Source organism: Dermacentor andersoni, chromosome 6 (assembly GCF_023375885.2).
Source record: "Dermacentor andersoni chromosome 6, qqDerAnde1_hic_scaffold, whole genome shotgun sequence".
Lineage (NCBI taxonomy): Eukaryota > Metazoa > Arthropoda > Arachnida > Ixodida > Ixodidae > Dermacentor > Dermacentor andersoni.
Window position 1 is genome coordinate 42,014,344 of NC_092819.1, and position 22,299 is coordinate 42,036,642.

At 47.8% G+C, this 22,299-nt stretch overlaps 1 protein-coding gene across 3 annotated transcripts in view; it reads right to left on the bottom strand.

Moving 5' to 3' along the window:
- Positions 1-22,299, bottom strand: part of LOC126521966 (uncharacterized) — a 183,154-nt gene that overhangs the window by 12,945 nt on the left and 147,910 nt on the right. For all 3 annotated transcript variants that reach the window (XM_055066199.2, XM_055066198.2, XM_050170726.3), the window contains one exon: positions 15,332-15,379. In XM_055066199.2, the coding sequence (XP_054922174.1) occupies positions 15,332-15,365 (34 nt within the window). In that variant the 5' untranslated portion in view covers positions 15,366-15,379. The remainder of the gene's footprint in view (positions 1-15,331; positions 15,380-22,299) is intronic.

Here is a 22,299-nt window from a genome sequence, read left to right on the forward strand (position 1 = left end):
TGCACGAAGACGCAGCTTTGGTTTCGTGGCGAAGCCGTGAAGTCGTAAAAGAAAGAAAGAAAGAGAGGTAGGAGTTACGAAACGGCGCCGTTTGTTCCTAGAAACTTTCTCAGCGCGGGTCACCTTGTGGTGCACTTTTCGGAGGAGGCACGTGCGGATGAAAGCCCGGAGCCGGGCTTATTTATGATGAAACGAATCTGAAATATCCAGTCGACGCCCCCTCTATAAATATACTGTATACGTGAGGAGAAAGGTTGCCACACCGCCGGAACGTGCGGCTCCTTCCTGAGGGACGAACTGACCGGCAACTTTGGTACGTGCCGGCATTGACCGCATGAATGCTTGACAAAGGGACAACTACCGAAACTTTGTAAGGTCATCTGCTTTAAAACGGTTTCCTGACAGAGACTTTTGTCCTCGGACGCACTTCAATAAATGAGAGCGAAACGTCATCTGGCCCATATATTAGCGAATGGCACCTTTTACTGGTTAGAGCTAAGGGTCCTTGGAACGGTTTAGACAAAAGTTGTAGACGCGTAGGGTAAAGCTAGTAAAACATTTGTGCCGCAATTTAAGTGAAGCGTCTCATATTAAGAGAGCCACGGACGATTACAAGCTACCCTCCTCCCTAGCCATCCTTTTCCTCCTCAACACTTTCGCCAAACGACGGGGCTAAGTTCCGCCTTCAGTGGCTCTGCGTCTTGATGTGACGTCATGTCGTCTACTTCATGTGTCTTGGAGCCAGCGCGCGAAGCCTCTCCAACCTCTCCGCTGCCCGCCTGGCCGTTGATCCTCAGCGAGAGGTATGCAAGCAGCGTGCGTTTCGAGCGTTAATCTGACGCAGCGCCGAGCGTGTCCGCTAAGCACAGGCGAGCTGGGCGCTTTGGCGGATGGGCGGAGGCGTAAACGCAAACGGCCTGCACGGTGCAGCCACCTGGTGGCGCAGAGCTCAACCAGCCAAACAGAGAGCTAATATTGCTTTAATCAAGTGTAAAACATTTTAAACATTTAAAATGACAACGTTTTCCCGATTACGCTGCTGCCAAGAATTTAGACCAGCAGAAAAGTAGAATGCACTTGGTTTCTACTGTATTAGCTCTGCGTTTGTCTGGTTGAGTTTTGTGCCACCAGGTAGCCCCACCCTGCAGGCCGCTCACGTTTGCGCCTCCGCCCATCCGGCAACACGCCCAGTCCCCCTGCATTTACCCAACGTTACTAACCCAGTCGAATAACGTTGCATTTACCGGAATACCGAAAACGCTAAAGCTCTCTCTTGTGGTAGTAATTCTCCGGCGTGAAGTGACGGCCGCAAACGTGTACAGGGTCGTCCTTTTTGAAAGGGAACACGCGAGCGCGTGGCCTGTGCTCTGCGGCGGCTGCCTAGAGCGCCGGTCAGTGGCAGCAAGAGGAAGCACGTCCGCTTTTGGCGTCATCTATTGACGGTCAGAATGACTAGGCATGGCCGATTGGAAGCGCCTACTGGACTCCCTTCCCCGTATTACTGATGCGCAAGGAGCGGGGCCTGCAGCGCAGCGTCTGCTGCTAGCAAATCGCGCTCGCGCTGCAGGCCCCGCTGCTTGCGCATCAGTAATACGGGGACGGGTGTCCAATAGGCGCTTCCAATCGGCCATGCCTAGTCATTCTGACCGTCAATAGATGACGCCAAAAGCGGACGTGCTTCCTCTTGCTGCCACTGACCGGCGCTCTAGGCAGCCGCCGCAGAGCACAGGCCACGCGCTCGCGTGTTCCCTTTCAAAAAGGACGACCCTGTACATCCTGGTGCCTATAGGATACCCACAGCTCGATGCGCTGCAGCTCTTGCGCTCGCTTGTTGCATTGGAGAGGGACACGGTGTCGCAGCTTGACATGTCGCCAATCACTAGATTTGCAGCCCACAACACAACAAGGGCGAACCATGGTCCTGCCGAAAAGAAACCTCGAGACCAACACCGACCGCGCAGCTCGCGTCAACACGGAGCACGTTGTAACACAAGCAGGCGACACTTGCTGTGTGCCGGAAGTGCCCTAGTGTAGTGATAAGTTGTGTATTCACTTTCTGATACTTTTTCGTATAGAAACAAATTTGCCAACATTCCATCTATTACGAGCAACATTTGTTCATCAGAAAGTTAGAAGAGTAGTCGATGACGTCACGTGCGCAGCCAATCGGATAGCTCATCCGGCTGACGTCACGCGCGCCAGGTGGTGAAGGGGCGGCTGAAAGCTCAGTGGAGCGGCGCCGCTGCCATTGGTAGCGATGCACATTTTTAAAACCTTACAATAAATTACACGCTTTACGCGGAGCGCTTAAATGTGTGCCTTAATGATTAGAAGGACCTACCCTAACGACTCGGTACGTTTGTACAGGATCCTCAAAATCGTTTTAGGGTCTCTTTAAGAAAGGTCGCTCCATATGTTTATGTCTGCGCATACGGGTGGTAATGCGAGAGAAGAGTCCAGTTGACTGCCTTATACCATTATCAAGAGTAGATGCTGCAAGAGAGCTTCGCAGTCTCGCTCGTACCATCACGTTAAGTTACTGGAATACACCGCAGATCTCTAACCATCGTTTAACAGCTTCGATCCATCACGGAAACTGAGATTACGAACAAACCTTTCACGACTTGACGCAACAGTGCTGTGTCGGCTGTGGGTAGGAGTAGCATTCACTAACTCCTACAACTATCGCATTGGAATGGCGGACTCAGGAGGAGAGCTTTCATTTTTCTGGGGGGGGGGGGGGGGGGGGGGGGCGACCAGCTTTCCGAACCCCATGTATGTATGTATGTATGTATGTATGTATGTATGTATGTATGTATGTATGTATGTATGTATGTATGTATGTATGTATGTATGTATGTACACACACATATATAGGGTGTTCATAGTTAGACCTTCCGGGTTTTAAAAAAGATGCGGTGAGGAGTACACAGAAGTCATTTTTCTACCTAGGTTATGCGGCCAGGCGGCCGCAAAATGTGAGGATAATTGTCGTCGTAATGTCAGCATTCAATTGAATTCGATAATTAACTTTTTATTTACTGCAGTTAGCATGTATGTTTATATTGAAAACTCAGAGGCGGTGCCATTTGGTGACTATACCACTTTGTACAATTTTAGTAACGCGCCTGTGTCCCGAGATATGCACGTCTGAAATTTCAGCCCAAGCCGTCTAACTACGCACGCGAGACGGCGGCACCCGCTGTGAGGCCCCTCCCTAGTGTGACGCAGCTGTTGCGTATGACGCTCCGTCTGACAAGAATGCGGGGTGACAGGCGACGGTGATTACTTTTCGTCCTTGGTCACCGTTTTCGTTGATGGCCAGCGAAACCGAAGGATGACTTTGCGCGGCGGCTTAGCCGAGCTCTTTTTTTTTTTGAAACAGTGACTTGCAGAGTTGGCGACGAAGCGCGGTGCCACCGTACATGTACTGTCGAAGCGATCAAGTGCAGGATTACTATACTGGCTTTGGTTTTATTCCTACTCTTTATTTTTTAATTTTTTTTTGCATTTCGGAGGTTCAGAGTCATGCAAGCGCTAAGTATGAAACAAAAGTGACAGCTACCGGGCAGCACCTTAGTTGCCAGTGGTGTTCCAGGGACGCTGTACCTATCCGTAGTGTGTGATTTGAGGGCCCTGCATTGCCTGCGCCTGAAAAACTGCTGTGAAATAGAACATCGACTGTGAACTGGCGTGAGTAGTGCACTTCATTGCTGTATGCCTGACGATTTTTTTTTATTCTTCGCGGTTTTGCGAAAGTGCCGTACAGATCAGGCATTGCCTTGCAAGCGCATCGAGTGAACCCTTGAGCTTCCATTATGTGCCTTTACCTTTGCCACTGATTGCCTCTACCAAGCTGGGCCGTTGGAAGAAGCAAGCCCTGCGTTGGGACCTTCTGCGTTGAAAAATGGCTGCTTCGTCTGGGTCGAGGTAATATTCTACGGCAGAAAAAAATTGATGTAGTGTTATCAATGACGGATATGAACGGCAATGCCTCACTAGCAATGAGTCTGTACGCGTCTCGCCATCCAGATCGGCGAGTTCCAGCCAAGGCAACGTTTTTTAGCTATTTCAGTCGTTTTCGCACAACAGGCTCAGTTCACCAAAAAAAAGAGAGCCCAAGAAGAGCATCATTGATGAGGACTTTGAAACTGACGTCCTTGCCTGCGTGCATGCAGTGCCATATGTAAGCATGAGAGAGAGTTCTAAGCAATGCGGGAAAATCGTGGGAACAGTGCATAACGTTCTAAAAAAGCACGAATTTCATCCATACCATGTGAGTCTTCATCTGGACCTAAGTGAGGCAGACTTTGATTAACGGGTAGACTTTTGTAATTGGGCCCTAATAAAAATTGACCAAGATAAGGATTTCATATTAAGAGTGATTCGGACTGTTGAGGCTTGATTTTGCAGGAACTGCACAGTGAACATTCACAATGCTCACTACTGGTCGCAAGGAAATCCTCACTGGCTGCGGCAACACAACCATCAAATTCGCTGGGGTATGAATGTATGGTGTCGCATACTTGGGGACAGAATCATTGGCCCTCACTTCTTCGAAGGGAACCTCGATGGGAAGAATTATGCGCACGAAATTCTTGCTGGTGTCGTCGATAAATTTGCCTCTAGTCTCCCTCTCGGCGAACTGCGGCAAGTTTGGTTCCAGCATGACGGAGCTCCACCACATTTATCCTCCACTGAAAAGAACTGGTTAAACTGTAACTTTCGACGGCAGTGGATTGGACGCGAAGGAGAGATGTTTTGGCGGCCGAGATCCCCTGATCTCTCTCCACTGGACTTCATTTTGTGGGGTTGCGTGAAATATTGCGTTTACGCAGTTGAGCCCACCGATGGCAACGACATGAAGATGACAATAGTTACCGCCTGTAGAAGCATCGGCCCGGAATGCTGCGCAGAGTTGCCGACTCGGCGCGAGAGCGCTTCATACCACGTGACTGCGTTCACAGGAACGCAGTCACGTGGTATTCTCCATATTTCGCGGGGTTTATTTATCAGTCGGAAAAAAATTTGTACGCAATTAGTGCACCGCTGAAAATACGGCATTTAGATGTCCCTTGGCTGTGCCTTCAAATGACTCATTGACACGTTAATAATTAGGATAGCACGTCTCGAGTTGGATAATTAATTACAATTACGTAATTAAATCTCAGTAACAAAAAATTTCTGGCAGCTACTCCACTGTACTCTGAACAATATGCACTAGGTTATCTTCGAGTAACGCATTGCTCTTTCTTTAAATCTTGGTGCATGACAGTTAATTGGGACACCCAGCATATATTTATAACCTCTGCATGCGAGTGACAATGTTTCCATCGCAAATAAATGTTGTAAATTATCAGAAATGTTTTTTTTTCATGAGTCATGAGCATTGCTTATTGGAAAGAGAAGCGATACTGAGACACACTACATTCACGCGCATTTCACACACCATTGATAAAGGCTGCTGCAGGGGTCACTGAAGTCTATAGGTTTTAGTACCTCCGCCGCTATTTCTTGAAGCGGCCGGTTTGACTCAGGTTTTCATTATTTGTGATGCAAGTCGATGCGTTTGGTATATTCAATCGCATTAACGTTGACAAGTCATCCACAGACGATTTCTGCCAGATTTTTTTATGTCCAGCATCTTGAATGAAAACAATTTGCGGAGCAAAGGTGGGGGGGGGGGGGGGGGAGGGGGGGCGGCGAGTTCAAACGACGACGATGTAAAATTTCCGCATTAGTGACCGCAAAATAAAAGCACTAGTTTTGAAGAGAGGCATGTGAATACTAGCTACGCGGTATCCTCCAGTAATTCGTGCTTCCGATTTACAATTGTAATTTACAGTGGCATATGCTGCTTCTGAAATCGAGGCCAAGTACTCGTTCACCATGGCCGCGCCAAAAAGAGATAAAGCGTACAGCCTGTCTGAAAAGTGCGCGGGCCGCTTAGTGCGCGACCTCTCACTATGCGATCATTAAATCGATACTGTGGTATGGTTCTCGTGGAGCTTGGGCCTTTCATGTAAGGGGTTCAGCGTTCTTCTGTCGCTCCACATTTGCAGCGCCAAAGTTGTCGCGAGAGTAGCCATATGCTTTCCGTCGAGCTTTCGCGGTCAGGGAAAGCGTAAACTTAATAGTTTGCGTACTTTCTTTATTTAAACTGTGCTCGGTGGTTTTTCACAAGTCTGCTCGAAGGCGTGTGTTTGCGGCACCCATCATCACACCCATCTCAGCTCCTTTGCTGGCGAAGGCGGAAACACAAGATCCATTAACGAGGCATTTTGCTGGGGGGGTGTTCTCAGTTCTTTTTCTGTCGTCCCTGTCTTGGGTTATGCTGGCCGAACCAACCATTGCGAGGTCCGGCTCCGTACTATAACAAGATCCGCGTGTTCGCAAATGTTTCTTTTTAATGTCGCCTAACGACTCGACAAGCGTTGTCAGTACCAGCAGATGTAATGGAATATCTCGGAACATACGTTGTGTAAACGACTGTGCCATCTAAATAGGCAGAGGCGATGTTCTTGCACCACCTTCGGCTTGGGAGCGGAACCCTGGTGATACGTCTACTGACGGTTTCAGAAGTGCGGTTCGACCCAAGGCAGGACTTGGGATCCAGATAGCTTGGGCTATTCACTTTCTCTCCATTGTTCAAGAAAACCAACGGCATATTTCCATTTCCAGAAGTGATTGCCTCCCCCCAAAACCATCACTGATTGAGAGTGAGAAACTCTTGAGGCAATCCTTCCACTGTACTTGGCTTTTTCGGGGCTTCTTGTCGATTCCCTATCATTTTGAGGGTTAAGAGGTCGCAGTTTCGCCGGAAACGCGAAGCATCGATTACGTTAGCAAATTAGTAGATAGATATACAAAGTAAGGGTGGTAGTTTTATCCTCCGTATAAACTCGTAAACGTTCGCTTATTATCTCAATTAACAAGCATGGTGTCAGCGCGCACAGGCAAACATGAACACATCCCACTCGATGACCGTGGACACTCGCTGTCAAAACGCTGGCATGGGGAAGCGCGGCAGCAGCAGCGAGCGAAGCGACCTTCGTGCTCTCTATTGTTTCAACGCAAACAGAGCGACGATAACACAGCGCGCACAAAGGTATGAGCAGTCGGCGCACCAGATCGCTTTCAATATACGGATTTAAATAAATAAATAAATAAATAAATAAATAAATAAATAAATAAATAAATAAATAAATAAATAAATAAATAAATAGACAGACAAACAAAGAAACAAACAAACGTGGTAGCCACACCGTCCAATATGAACGACGGCAAGCTGCGGACGCTGATGTCGCCTCTCATTTCAGTTACGAGCAATGCTGCAAGGCTCGGAGACGGACCGTATTCACATCAGTTTAAGCGCTTCACGTCTTATGTTTCCTTTAACAGATGCCAGCAATAACGTACGCAGCTGACAGTTTAACATATAGAGCGCGGATGACGATAAACTATAATGCGGAGGACATGTACTTACTGTACGTGTAAGCGGACATCCCCACGTATTATTGAGGGTGGTCGCGCGACGACTGATTCTGGCGGAAAAAAAAATAATGAGGACAAACAGTGACATAAGCACGATATAGCTATGCGTAAGCGACTCCACTGGCAAACAAATGACAAACCCGCATACATAGGACGTGAAGATACGTGCACCGCATACCAGCCCGGCTTGTTGCGAATGTCCAGCGCATTTTTTTTTTTCGTCTCCACGGATATTCTATATATTCGGGACCACCCACAGCCCGCGTCGGTAATAGGATGTCCACTTTGTGGCCCTCGAGCCAGGCTCTGACGGCCGCTCGCGCGCAATCTGCGCGACACCGATATGGGAGCTAGGAACGCGAGCCTCGGGAAGAACCGCGTCTTGGCCGAGAGCGCGAGCCAGAAACCGCTCTCTGCCGCGCTGAGACTTGCGCAAATATTTGGACAGCGCGCGCCCGGCATCGTCGGACCGAGGAGCGAAAAAAAACCCCTTATTTACGGACGACCGCGTCCGCTCACTCTGTGCTTCGGGCGACGCTAGTGCGACAGTTTGGAAACAACCCTAAGGGGCTGGGGAGGCTCCCTGCATGGGGGTCTACTTTAAGGGAGAAGCACTTTAGAAGAGCCTGGAATAGCCGCCAGCAGGGGCCGGCAGCATCGACGTTCTAGAATCGGGCGCCCGGAAGCTCACAGTGAAAGCACGCGCAAGCGCGCTCACCCGTCGCACGAAATGCGCTTCCATCTAGTTACAGCCCCGTTCTTTTTTCTCTCTATATGTCTGCGCGGTTCTCGCCGGTCCGCAAAACGGCTTGAGCTGGACAAGTTATAGCGCCAAGCCGCGCGATTGAGCTGGGGTGCTGCGTCTTGCCTCCGCGAGTTTGACTGCAGCGAGTTGCGAAGAGGCCGTTCTTATAGGAAGTGACACGTCGTGTTTTTGTTTCGCGGAGGCCCGTTTTTGTCAGTTTATCTCTTCATTCGCTTCACCCTTTGGACGAGATGCGTCGACGAGGAAAGCGGTAAATTTTGGAGTTCGGAAGATGTGCGAGAAACGGAGGTGAGCGCGCGTTGTATACGTGTTCCGAACGGCGGGCTTAAGACAACATGGGAGACGGACGGCCAAAACAAGCTTGGCTGCAACGAGGCGCCTAAGTAACAGCGCTATCGGGGTTCTCGTGCTTCCGGGATATATTTTTTTTCACCAGTGTGTGCTATTACTACGGTTTTTATGTTACTGTAATCTCGAGCGCCTTGACAGTTTCAGCTGAGATGTTTCGGAAGGGTGCCCAAGTCCTGGCTGCTGCCAGCGAATTGCATGCCCGAGTTAGCGAGCGAGCGAGAGAGAGAGAGGAGAGAGAGAGAGAGAAGCTATAGCTTGAATATTACATTTGGATCCATCAGTACGTTACGTCAGAGCTCCTCCGTTCGTAACCGACATGTCTCTGCCGCGACCTACCTCAGAAGCCGTACACACCAGAACTTTGTCACTGCTCTGAATATTTTAAGTTGTTGTATGCGAATATGTTGAATTTCGAATACGAATCTAATACCCGTCCTGCTTGATCCTTATTCAATGCGAGAATTCACTATTCGAACCTATCGAATATTCGTTTCTGTTAGAATAGAAGGGGTAACGACACTTGTTGTAGTCTACATAGGTGCGAAGTGGCGACCGTTCCGAATGATTCTGCTGCAGGAAAGGCAGCCGTTGCTGGGGCAAACGCACGAAGCGACTAACTTGCGCTAGGTAGTTTCCAGCCATTGAATAACAATGGCGCGCCTTTGGGCAGCTTACCAGTTTCGTTTTCTCGATTTAGGCAAGGTAACCTTTCTTTTTATGTGGCAAATCTCACCACGTTTGCATTAATTTAAGACGAGGTGCGCTGCTCTTGCATTATGCACTTCGTTCTTTCAAAGAATTTTGCTCTACACGTTATTCCGGTGATGTGCTGCTCGTTAGAAAAGCAAAACACAAATATAAAATCACATTCGTCTAACTATAGTAACCATTCATCGCGCCAGAAAACTACCAGCGCTGTCCTGCTCGGCTGGTGTGGCTTGCAGTGAAACTGGCTGGTTTTTCCATCCAAGCTCCACTTTTTAAGTCAGTCAAAAACGCGACAAACGACTTTGTAGGAGATACGTACAGATGGACGGAGCTCTTTTCTTGAGCCCTTTCTTTTCTCTTTTGAATTTGTGGGCATCACTGTGAAGGCGTCGCGCTACGATACTTAGTCTAGGTGATCATGACTATAGACGCTCCGCTCTCATGCTGTAATTCTTTTTGTTACGTTTACTTTGCAAAGGAGGTCCCATTGCAGTCTTTGACTTCAGGACCGCCTTTTGTATATTAATATCTTGTAACCTTTCCAATTGTCTCAATAAAAACCGATTCTGATTCAGTAAGAATGCGAGACTGCTCTGGAAATCTAGCCGTCTAAGCAAGACGCCAGGAGAAAGCAATTTATGGTACTATGCAGCTGCCTGCTGCACAAAGAAAAAAAAGTTTAACTACAAACTTTCTGCAGTGCCTCTCTTTGTCATCATGACAGTTATCATCGCGAGCATTTTCTTTAAAAACTCATGGTAACCAATATATACTACGTACGTGCTCCCTTGGGAAGGCACGAGCGAGGACGATGACTGCGCTTCGTTGATTTAACTCTTCATAAAGTACAAACGGAAACAAGTTTAACACCGACGTTCTGGGTTATACTCACAGTATAATATCCTCTTACGACATTTGCCAAGCTTATCATAAGCAACTACTTCAGGGATTTCGTGACTTGAATCTTCAGGGGGGGGGGGGGGGGGGGGGGGGGCTTAAGAATGGGGAGCCTAATGTGCTCTTGAGCCTGTTTATGGTTATAGATGAGGACTGAGATGGTAAGTCCACGCTGGCACGCCATATTATAGTCCGTGCCTGTGGGCACTCTTGCGCCATGCCTCCATATGCTATTCCGCTGGAACTATGCCCTACGCAAATAGGCCCGCTGTTGTTCTGGTAGCATCGTCCTACGGTTACAAAGAGAAGAATGCGGTCGTGCAAGCCGTGTCTAATGCCGTTTTTGAATTACACGGCAAAACGTATACGCTTTTCCGAATGAGGCTAAGTCAGGTTCTCTCAAGAATGCGGAGAAACAAGAAAAAAAGAAGATTAATAAAAAAGGGACTGAGAAAAAAAAAACGAAGAGCCTTCGAAAGCACTGCTCTCTCAAGAAAGACGGGGTCGTTCGTGGCTCAGGAGTCTCGCGTCGGTGCTTACCCGAGAAGTGCTCGAAAGAAGCGTAGTGTTCTAAAAGTATATACGGTCTGCGTCATTCGCCCGCTTCGTGCGCTTTGGCGTTCATATATGCTATGAAGGTTTGGGTCCAGGGGATTCTGGTGACACACCGAGGTATGTTACAATAGCAGCGCGCGCTTTTTGTTCCACTTCTGATGGAAGCAGTAGGCGGCGCATTTTCGTCCGAGAGAAGCATGAGGCCGACGCAGGGGCTGCTTCTGAAATGCTGTGCCACCGTACAGAAATCCACTCTTCATGACACTCTGTATTGCTTGCAGGCATTAGATGCATTTTTATTTTTTTGGGGAGGAGTGGCATATTTCTTTCTGCCTCTTCTTAAGCCCTGTGGGATGACGTTAAAAGCTTTTCCGAGTCATCTGTACATTCTTTTCTTCAGCGAGCGGCACAGTCGTTTTGAAAGCCTCTGAAGCATTCGAAATTTCAGAGCACACCCAAATTTTGATGCGGATGCCGACTGGATTGCGCTACTGAACAGGTACTCCTTTTTCCAGGTATTGAACAGGCACTCCTTTGTATCCAGGTATTCGCCTTGTTGCGTCAAATACAGGCTCCACCAGAAGCCCCGCAACGAGCCGCCCACTACAGCGTGTCACTGTTAGCGCACTACTGCCGTAACCAATTTCGAAACGACGGAACAAATCGTCTTTACGGAGAACACAGGTCAGCAGGTGCGCCGTGAATGCACATGAGTAGCCGTAATTTGTAATTGCTAAACGCCAGAAACTTTCCTTTTTTTTTGTTCACACTTTGAGTGCGGAAGTGTGGATATAATGTAATCGTTGTCATTGTCATCGTACCGAATGATGATGACGTCTTGGAACCATCGATCCGCTCCGAAGTTCACGGAGCCCTTTTGCTACATATCGGATAGGGAGCACCTCATCTTCACTTCGAAACGAAAATAGCACCGGTGTAAACAAAGTAACAAGCACAATTTGTAAGCACGCTGGAAACATTCACGACCTCTCTCACCAGTACTGCACTGCGCATTCGCTACAAATTGAACTGTCCCCGAAGAAGGGAAGAGCTTCCCACGAGATGAAGACGCGCCTATACACGACGCTCGCGCTCCACTCCTTTCAGATACGCGAGATTCTTTCTCCCCACTTTCTTCTACATATCCGCTCCGAGAAACGCGGCCAGTTTCGAATATATGTATGAACCTTCTCGACAGAATCTCTCCTACCGGTTGAACGATCTATAAATAATTTAAACCTTGGGCCAAGCTGCTGCATCGGAAGAAACGTTTTCCTTTCGCGCGCGCTCCACGCGTCGGGGCACCAGCACGACACAAAAGGACGCCAACGCATCGAATAGAGAGTCGCTATTGCCGGTGCGAGAGGGGGTTTAATCACAGTGTGCGTGCGTGCGTGCGGGAGCGCGTGCTCGCGCGCGTGCGTGCGTGTGCGTGCGTGCGTGTGCGTGCGTGTGCGCCACCGCCTGGCTCGAACCGGCGTCCGAGGCCCAGGAGTTATTCATGAGCGCCGTGGGAGAAGGGCGAGGGGTGTCCGATGGAGCGCGATCGATGGTGCGCCCTCGCGTTCTCTCTCTCCCTCCTATGCTGTGTGTACAGTGAGCAGTCTTCCAGCGCCGGCCAGAAGAGCGCGCCAAGAGAACTGCGCCGAGAGAACCGCGCCGCGCCGGCGGCTCCTAGATGGGGCGGGCGACCTCTGTTCGCTTTCGTGAATATTTCAACAACGCCGCGATGCCACCGCTTGCGATAGAATGCCCCTTCACCCCCTCCCCCCCCCCCCCCTTACCCGCCCTTCTACTTGTTTCTTATCCATCCTTTCCATTCTGAGTGTGGGTTGCAGCCACTAACTCGCACTCCTTCGAACCCGGGGATCTGTGCGGTGTATAACATGGTGCGTCCGGGAATCTTTTACTGAGTAATGCCACTTGCGAAAGGGTTTATATAGGTTTGTTTCACACTCTTGGATCCAGTGGCGTCCCGTGCGGAAGCACTTATATTATGTGTTTTGGTGCGACTCTTGCCCATTTTATTATAGGGGCTTCATTTAACGACGTAGCTGGAGAAAGCAAAGTGCGTGCCTAGAAGCGAAGCCAGCGGCTACTTGCATGCCTCCCGACTAACCAAATGCATAGCCTTAGCTTTAGTTAGCGCAGTTCATGTCCTTAACGCACTACGGTGGCTCACTTCATCGTCGTGTTGTAACGACGTACTGTAGCCGACGGCCGTAACGTACCCGTTGGTTGAGTAAGCAATGGCATTGCGCAATGAGGGACGAATCTCCTTCGCAAGCAGCTTGGCATGAGTATAAGACGAGAAGCACGTTTCGTGTTACCAAATCGTCCACTGGGTTGGGAACGCTTATAGCTGCCCGTAAGGCGTTAGGTTCAGTTCGATCAGGTCAGGTCAGGTTGTATTAGAGTTCCGCCAGCAGATGCCCCGCCGATACCAATCAGGATGCAGTATAGGCGATACTGCGTGCAGTTTCTTGCAAAACGACCTTGGCTTTGCGCGAACCGTTCGTTGGCTCGGCGCTTTGTCGCAAAGTCGATTGTTTCGTAAAACGAAAGAAGTGATAAAACTCAATCACGGAGTCGTTCACTCGCTGCGGTGGTTCAGTATAGCAATGACGTTGTGCTGCTGAGAACGACATCAAGGGTTCGATGGCCGGCCGCGGCGGATGCATTTCGATGGAGGCGAAATGCAGAAGCGTTCGTGTGCTCAAATTTGGGCACGTGTTAAGTAATCCCAAGTGGTTCAAGTTAATCCGGACCTCTCTACTACGGCGTCCCTCGTAATCCACTCTGCAGTTTCAGGATGGTAATCCGCGCACAAATTAATTTAATGTTAACAGAGTCTTTTGGTTCGTTCGGGTGCTTGGCTCTTCAGGGCAGTGAAGGGATTTGTTGCGGTACTTTCAAAGACACACAAGAAGAGCGCGCTGAAGGAACGTGCGCAACGTAGTTGAACTTTAGACCGCCACTTCACTTTCGGGTCCTTCAGATTGTGCCAATCAGGCTGGCCGGTTTCGATGTGTTGCGCGTGATAGTGTGAATAGTAATGATAGCAACCAGGTCGTTTGAGATCAACTCAGTTGTGGGACCAATCATTAAAAAAATAACTTTTTTTTACGCGACTAGGTCGTATGAATACAATTAATTATTTGTGTACTTGCCCCGACACTCATGTTCAGAACATCGGAGCACTTCATGGTATAGGACAGGACACTAATTTTTTTTTCTCACGCTTGATCCATCTTCGTAATATGTTTCTCAGACTTCTGATCTAATGTTTTATCTTACACCTTTTACGTAATACACGACGCTACGCGATCTTGTTTATTTGCATCACTACATCCTCAACGTCACCACACGCTACCTATTTTTTACATCTCTCATTCGCCGTTGAGCAGCAGAATGAGAAGCCTGCCTCAAGCAGACCACTCCGCCTGTTTATTTATGTTTTACCTCCGAGATTATCTACGAGTAAAGCCTGACGTTTATTTCCAGCAGAGTATCGACTGAAGATTTGATGAAGTTAAAAAGAACGAGGTGCATATCTACCCATGTAACCTCTGTGACTCTGTCAGTCGTAACCACCGTGTGAATTAGTGAACTCCTCGACAGCTTGAGATTCAGTTTGTTCGACCCGTCGAATAGAAAAACGCGCGTTCTAGTGCCGTGCGAAAACAAAATGACAAAAGTAGCGCTGTGGTGTGCCGTTAGCTTTCATCTGTCTTCACGATTATTTTAACGATCGTGAATTTTCCTTTCCGTTTGTTTTACGGCACGAAACTAAAGCTGCACACTAGAGCAGCATCCGTTTGCCCAAGTCTGTTCCTGGGGGAGCAAGAGGGACATATTTATTTATTTATTTATTTATTTATTTATTTATTTATTTATTTATTTATTTATTTATTTATTTTTAGTACCTTACAGAGCCCTCGCGGGGCATTGTGTAAGGGGTCAGTGCAGTAAATACATACATAAAGGCAAAAATACTATAACTACTTAACAAAGTAAAACAAAGATTAGTGCAGAAAGATGCGAAGGAGCCCGAGAACTTAACAAGACACACTAGAAAAGCAAGAAAGCAACAACAGCATTTAAAGTTGAAAAAGACAAAAACAAGATGAAGACGCCACAACCAACAAAAAAGCAATTTTAACTCAACGGCAAGAGTGCTACGGAGAATAGAAACTGTTGACAGACGATCGTTTTCACGTAAAGAAAGAAAGAAAGAAAGAAAGAAAGAAAGAAAGAAAGAAGGAAAGAGAGAAAGAAAGAAAGAAGAGGGACATATCGGCAACAGTACTATTGGCGAGGACAGTGGTGAAAGTGGCAAATGCAAAACATCTGATGTTGGAGCATAGATAAATTTAAAATAATCCCAGAATTATGCATGATCTCGCGCTGATGCAAGATTATCCGGAAGGGCATTCCACAGACGGTTAGCTAGTGGAAGAGCCGATAAGTTAAATGTGTCATTATCGCTGTAAGTGCGCTCTAAGTTTGAAATGAAACCGCATCGTGTCTCAAATGCACGGCAGCAGACAATTCACTCACCTTTGTGTCCTTTAGAAAGTACGGGGACCTCCATTGCCTCGGCTGCACCTGGAAAAGCAGAATACGTTTCTCCTTAGTACACGCCATCTCCCGTAGGTTCCTATAAGATTAAAAAAGAAAAGAGCACGGTTGCGCATTTTCAATCACCTGAATATTTCCAATTTACTAAAAATAACGTTATAGGTCTCCTGAAAGTAACGTCAGCATCCAGCCAAGGAAAGTCAGCAGTGCAGAGCTTCAGGCTGCCGAATAATTCTTTCGAGATGAGCGTCTATTGAAGATGAAGGATGAACTTCCAATACACGCTCATCTTGGAAGTTAATTCCTCTTAATCCAAGCGTTCAGCTTTGTTTAAATGTGATATTTTGAATAATATTCTTGCAACGAGGTTGAAGAGTCTGTGCATGACGGCCGTGGACACCTTTGAAACTTCTCAGAGAATGCTCGTGAAAGGTCGCTTCCTTGCAATAACAGCGTTTGTGTGGTGAAGCATACTACAATGCGCTTAGCATATGCTACAATGTGCTTATGACTGAAGCATTTTTAAGACCTATCTCTGTGTCCGTTTGTGTGTGCGTGTGTGAGTTTGTGTGCGTACGCGCGCGTACAAAGCTAGACGCTATTATGGTTGGTTTTCCCCAGGTTCCTTCATTTTCTGTCTCTCTGCTGCAAACTCTGCAGAAAGGAAGTCGACTTGCTATCCCTCTGGAAATGGATGTGAGCTGAGGAGTGAGGGCAGGAGGGGAGGTGGGGGACCGTGTAAGAAGTTGAAGGGGAGGAAGGCGCTGAACTTTAATTAGGGCGGGCACGGGCCGAGATTAAGAGGAGACGGCGAAAGCGCAGCGGCCTCCGCGCGTTGCGCAGGCCTGAGAGTGAGCTGGCTGGCACCGGAGATCGATTTTTCCATTAGAATGACACGCGGCAGGCCCACGGACAGCGCGTGGGCGGCCGGTATCCGTGGGTCCCGTGCAATTCGCGAGGTTTCAGAACACTGACGCGTATTTCGATCACCGAAGACAATCACCAGATAAGCTCTCTCTCTCTCTCTCTTTCTTAGATTCTGTGATTGAGTCTCAGTTACTTCAGGTATTTACTATGCTTCTACTTGCTTCTTTATCACTTCCATTGCTTCACAGTCTTGGTCTGAGAGGGATAATTTGTTTCGTTTGATTTAATACCCGGTTGCTCTGTCTTACGGTCAGCCTCTTATGGTCGTTATGTTTAGCTTGCTGGTCTCACCGAAGAGAAGCCACGAAAAGCTCTTCCGGTGGCAGCATACACTGCCATCTGGTATTAATTAAGACCTGCCAGTCTCATGTAAAAGTACACCTCTGAGCCTGAAAACTAATCTAGGACAGTTTCTTTGACTAACCAGTTAATTAAGCTTGCTCGCTTAACTAAACACATAAGTGAGCTGCCCTATATTAGTGTTCCCGCAGCACATTATAGTTTTCAGTCTGGTATGTTGTTCTAGGGAATTTGTGCGCTATTGTCACACGTACTCAAGCGTCATATCAACAGCCACCATATCGTGCTACACATTTTAATAACATGTCCCGGCTTAGAAAAATGGAGACAAAGATATTTTAAAACTTTTTACGAAAGAAGAATCCCTTTCCATCCCATGCTCTTATTGAGCGATAAACCACTCGTGCCATATGAAGATACTTCTAACTATTCAAAAGCCACAGGTACACTGTAGCACATTTCATGCTTTTATATTTTTACTTATCCATTTACACCATTTTACCACATCTGAAAAAAAAAATAATCTACTTCCAAAAACATGGGCTTGGCGCATTATAGCCTGCATGACTGCTACGCCATCAAAATCCCAAATCATCATCATCATCATTACAGCCACCATTTAAAGCCGCAGTGAGAAAACACCCTCAGACTTGTGGCAGATATTGTAACGCACATAATCGTCTTCATAATCACTGAGAGCTGTCACGGACAACACGACCAGAGCAAGGTAGCGTGTGCTTACTTTCGGGAAATGACGGCACCTCTTGCGATAGCTCCCCCGACGTGATACTTCTTTTTCTTCGCGTGATGTGGAACTAAAGAGGTCGTTCCTTTACTCCCGGTTTTTTTTTTTTTTATTATTGTCGCGCCGAGAGACAGCGACGATGATTTTTTTTTTCGTTTTGACAGGGAAACAAGAACGTAAAAAGAAATTTATATAAATAATACACTCTTCTGAACACGGCCGCATCGGTTCTTGTTCCGTGCCAGCTAGGGCTGTGGGAACGAAGAACTCGAAGCTGAAGCCAAGCGTGCGGCAAGCGCAGCGCGCAGCTGACCGTGAAAGGCCTTCCGCACAAGCTGTTACGTCTTCAGTCACTTTTTTTTTTCGAAACATGATACATGTGCGGAACACGTGTTCCCGTGAAGTTCGGCGGCAGTTCTCTGTCTTTTTTTTTTCTTTCTTTCAGGCCCCTCAGGCCGTTCACGGTCCACGGCCTTTAAGTTAGCTTTCTGTTTCACGTTTGCCTTCGCTCTCTGCGCAGACCGCGAGAGCGTTACACATTTCAGACGCTTTTACGATGCATATATGGGAGGGTCACTCAGCGACTCGCGGCACGCATCGTTAAACAACCGTTGACAGAATTATTAAGTGAGCTTCAACGGTGCCAAAGAAACGCCGTCGGCAATGACGAACGACGCGACGCCACGCCGCGTAGGGTGTAGTGGTTTAGTTTTTGAGTCATCGAGATGCTCGTGCTTAAGTGTCCGCGACACGAGCGTGCAATCGCGTTGACACAAAATCGAACTTAGATCGAACCTACAATAAAAAATTACGGCAGAATTCATCTCGCGATGACTGTCGATGGTAATGCGGATTGCAAACGAGCAGTGTGGCGACAGACCATATTCCTGATGTAACGTCTGTTTATCACGTGCAGTGACAATTTTGAGACTTCCGTTGCTTCGGATGTCTGCCATGTACTCCAATACATAGTATTCACGTACGTCATTCAAGGATACTCCGCGACTTCCGGTTTACGGCGGCGCCATGTTGGGGAACCTATGGACGTCAGACTCTGGAGTTTTGCAAGACGCGTAGTGCCACCTGCCGTTGCGAAGAGGCAGTAATCGAGTAGTGACTAGCCCGACTCCCTTGCTAAGTTGCCTATGCAGCTAGCGACTGCGAAACAACGATTTAACTAGATTTTGGTCCATATTGCGAGTGTTTTGCGCATTTAACACCCAGACAGAGAGCTATGAATTTCTACGCTAGTCGGACGCACCGCTGAACTGCCATAAAGCGCTTGCTGGCTCACTCTTCAGACTGATGGCGGAAACGACGGCAACCGCGATAGCTCCGCGCGCTACGAAGAAACGCCGCAATCGACGCTACTGTTGTGTTGTAAATTGCCATGAACGTGAAGGACGGAATAACAATGTTCAGTTTTACCGATTTCTATCGCGATCGTATGAAGGGGAATGGCGAGAGCGCTGGATACGGGCCGTTCAACCTGTTGGGTAATCGGATTACTTGCATTCCCCACAACACAGCGGCTCGCATGAGAAAGTGCGACAATTTTGTTCTTCTGTAATTGTGTTGCGTAGCCCTGACGGAGGACAGTGGTAACCAAGCGAAAACTCAAGAATCTTCAGCCGCCACTTCGTCGGTAACAAAAAAAAAAAAAAAAAAAAAAACAACAACAACGTTGCGAACCATCCTGCTTATGTGCCATCGATATCTCCACCTTCTAACAGACGTCCGCCTCCGCTTGACTCAACAAGTGGAAGGGATATATTTGGCAGGTCAGCTTAACCAAACATTTTGGTTCGTTTATGAATTAAAAATCCTCTTCTAGAGCATCGTTGTATCGCGAGCTCATTTCTAATTTCGGTATTTTGTATGTCCTGCGCCGATACAACAAGCACGCTTCGCAACGTGCTGAGCCTGCTCGACTGCGTTTTTCAAATGTGGGCAATAAAGTTGCTGTAGGAGCACTGGATGTGTAATTGCGAAGTAACGCACGTGTGTAAAGAAAAAAATGTCGCGTTTATTTACATTTATTTGTGCGCGCTTGTTGCTCGAAGCGCCTGCGAAAAGTTCAAATTAAGGTACTGAGCGATGCTGCAGATCCTGCGAGAAAGAAAGATGCAGCGCGTAGTCACTGTAGGAAGCTTACTTTCGTTATGATCGCACGCTGTTTGCTGCCTTGGAAAACGTTTTCTCTTTGCTGCCCTGGAAAAGGCTATGAAAGAATTTACTCTCTGTAAATAATTGCGAGACAAAACATTACGATAAAATACATAAAAATATAGTAGATACTTAAGTCTTGTGTTCAGGACATATTCAATATGAACCAATTTGAAATGCTTAGATATTTATGCTGATATGGCTATAGACAAACCTGATGCTCTCTGTACTTGCGAGTTGCAGCACGCCGAAATAACACTTGAGACTTTATTTTATATTGTACACGTACTTCGCCCTGCTGAGCTTCCTTTCCGAAGCGTGGATGGGCAGAAGAAGCTTTCCAGGTACTTGATTTTTAGGAAACCGTGCCTCAACACAAACGAAAGAGAAGGGTCCATTGTGGCCTGTGCACCTTCGCTTGCGGACAGCTCGCCTTGCACTACTCAGTTAGCGCCAAGGCTGCGATGGGGTCGCTGGTGACGAGTTTTTCCGCAGCGCCGCCTGGGCAGAGTCTGAGGTCTATAGGCCTATGCGCGCGCCTGTTGCTAAGGTTCCCCAAGATGGCGGAAGGTAGCGGAAGTAGACGACAGCAGCGGATGTGTCGTCACGTGCATACTATGTATATCGTTCCACTTTGCTATAGCACTCGCTTGCCAAGGTCACGCATGAGCATGAAGGAACGACGGCGACGACGACTGTGTGACGCCGACGCAGCGACGATGAAATGACGAAGGAGAAACGAAGACAGTGAGTTGTCGATTCCGAAACTATATGACGATGGTATAACGATGACGTGAGGATAATGATATGACGACACTGTATGACGACGATACAGCGTCAGTGATGACGTGACTACGGCACGAGGACAATGGGGTGACGACGAGTTTTAAGATGACAATGTCGTGACAATGACTGTATCACAAAACCTGCATGGCGACGATGGCGTGAAGAGAGTCGGATGACGAAGCTTGAGTGACGATGATGGCAAGACCACGACAAAATTACGACAGCTGTCTGACAGTGGAGGCACGATAGCGACTGTCTGAAGATGACGGCATGACAAAGGTGGCATCATCACTATTGAACGACGGCAGTATGATTATATTACAAACACGAAGACAGATTGATGTCGATTGATAGATTGACGCGCAGACTTGGCATTAAAGAATGCATCGTTTGTGGAGGAGCCGGCAACACGACAGTTGCGAATGTTTCCAATTTCCATCCTAACAAATCGTTCGCTTTTCCGGTTCACCATATTGTTCAGGTCGTTGTTTCAGAAATGCACGATATCGTGACGTAAAACGAGACAAGAGGCCGTTCAGAATTGAACTAGGTTATATGTTAGGTAAACGTCGTCACATCTGTCAAGCGAGTTAAATACGCACGGCCATTTTGTTTAACAATCAGCTGCAGTGACAGCCCCCAGCTGAGGAAGTTTCTTGGTTTCTGCTGATGCGCCGACTGACGTATATAGGTCAGTCTACAATATATTTGTAGGGGCCTCATGTGCATAGTCTTGTGAAAGTTGAACATAGCTCAATAATAAAGCCGCGATCTCGTCATTTGTGCTTTAGAGTGGGATAGTATGAAATCATGTGAAATTCTTCTGAAAAATTGAAGGATAATTTCTTACACTAGCGTTATTCGTAAGAACAGGGCACCGGTCAATCTGTATACGTACAAGTATGTTGTTAGCAAAAATGTCAAACACAAACAGTTCTTACGAACAAAGAGGTGAGTGCATGTGCACACGGTTGTTTCGAGTACTAAGCAAGCTCATTTTGCTGAATGATTCAATTAGTTTACTAATTACAAATATATTTCTCCTTTACGACTGCTTCAGTGTTGGCGTTTCATCATATGGCGTTCTGAGGTGTGACGCGTTAAGGTGAGCGCAGGGGAATGAACACTATGACGTCTTATTTCTAAACTATAATACTACGTAACACATCGTTGAACGCCTTTCGGTTTTTTTTTCTTTTTTTTTTTTGAAAGGAGAGGGGGGGGGGGGGTCAGGACCTTATGACTTGCGGAGGTTGCGTTGGCGCAGAATTATGAGATGTGTTTATTAATTTGATGGAAAACTTACTCTATAAAAATATACTGTTAACGAGAGTGCAAAGAGGAATACACAGCACATAAGATGACACAATATGCGAAGGGGGTCGAGCAGAAGGCCCTCCTTGTGTGTTCTTTTCGTCGCCATTTCCTACTAGATGAAGGTGTACCTTTCGCTAAGAATACACTGACGCGATTGCTGTCGCCAGTGGATATAAGATATAACGCAAGCCCGTGACTTTGTCAACGAACTTCGAGAACGCGCGCTTCACGACCGGCCTATTCTGCGGCTGTCGATTGCCGACAAACTAGGCGACAAAGGCCCCGAGGTACAGGCTGGGAAAGAAAGTGATGCGCTGTTTAGCTCACTCGAATGGAAACGGTGCCAACAATCGCGCCGGTGGTGCTGGTGCTGGGCGCGCGCAAAGTAGAGGGCAGCTTGTCGGCGCCAAACGAGGCGAGTTGAGCAAATCCAATCAGAGTGGAGAGGACTCGCAGCCCCAATCGAAGGTTCCCACTTTGCAGCGGCCGTTTCTTTCTTTTTTTTTTCCCGCTCCTGCGGTACGGTATACGGTAACGTTGGCGGCCGCTCTGCAGTAGAGCCCAAAGTGGTCCTACGCCCCTGTACAGGCGCGAAGAAGCCACCGCCGTGGCCCACCGCGCGGTCGATTGCAGCGAGGTCGGTGTAGCATTCGAAGCACGCGCCCCGAGTTCTCCCAGAGCCCAGCGCGCGCCGGGTGCTCTGCGT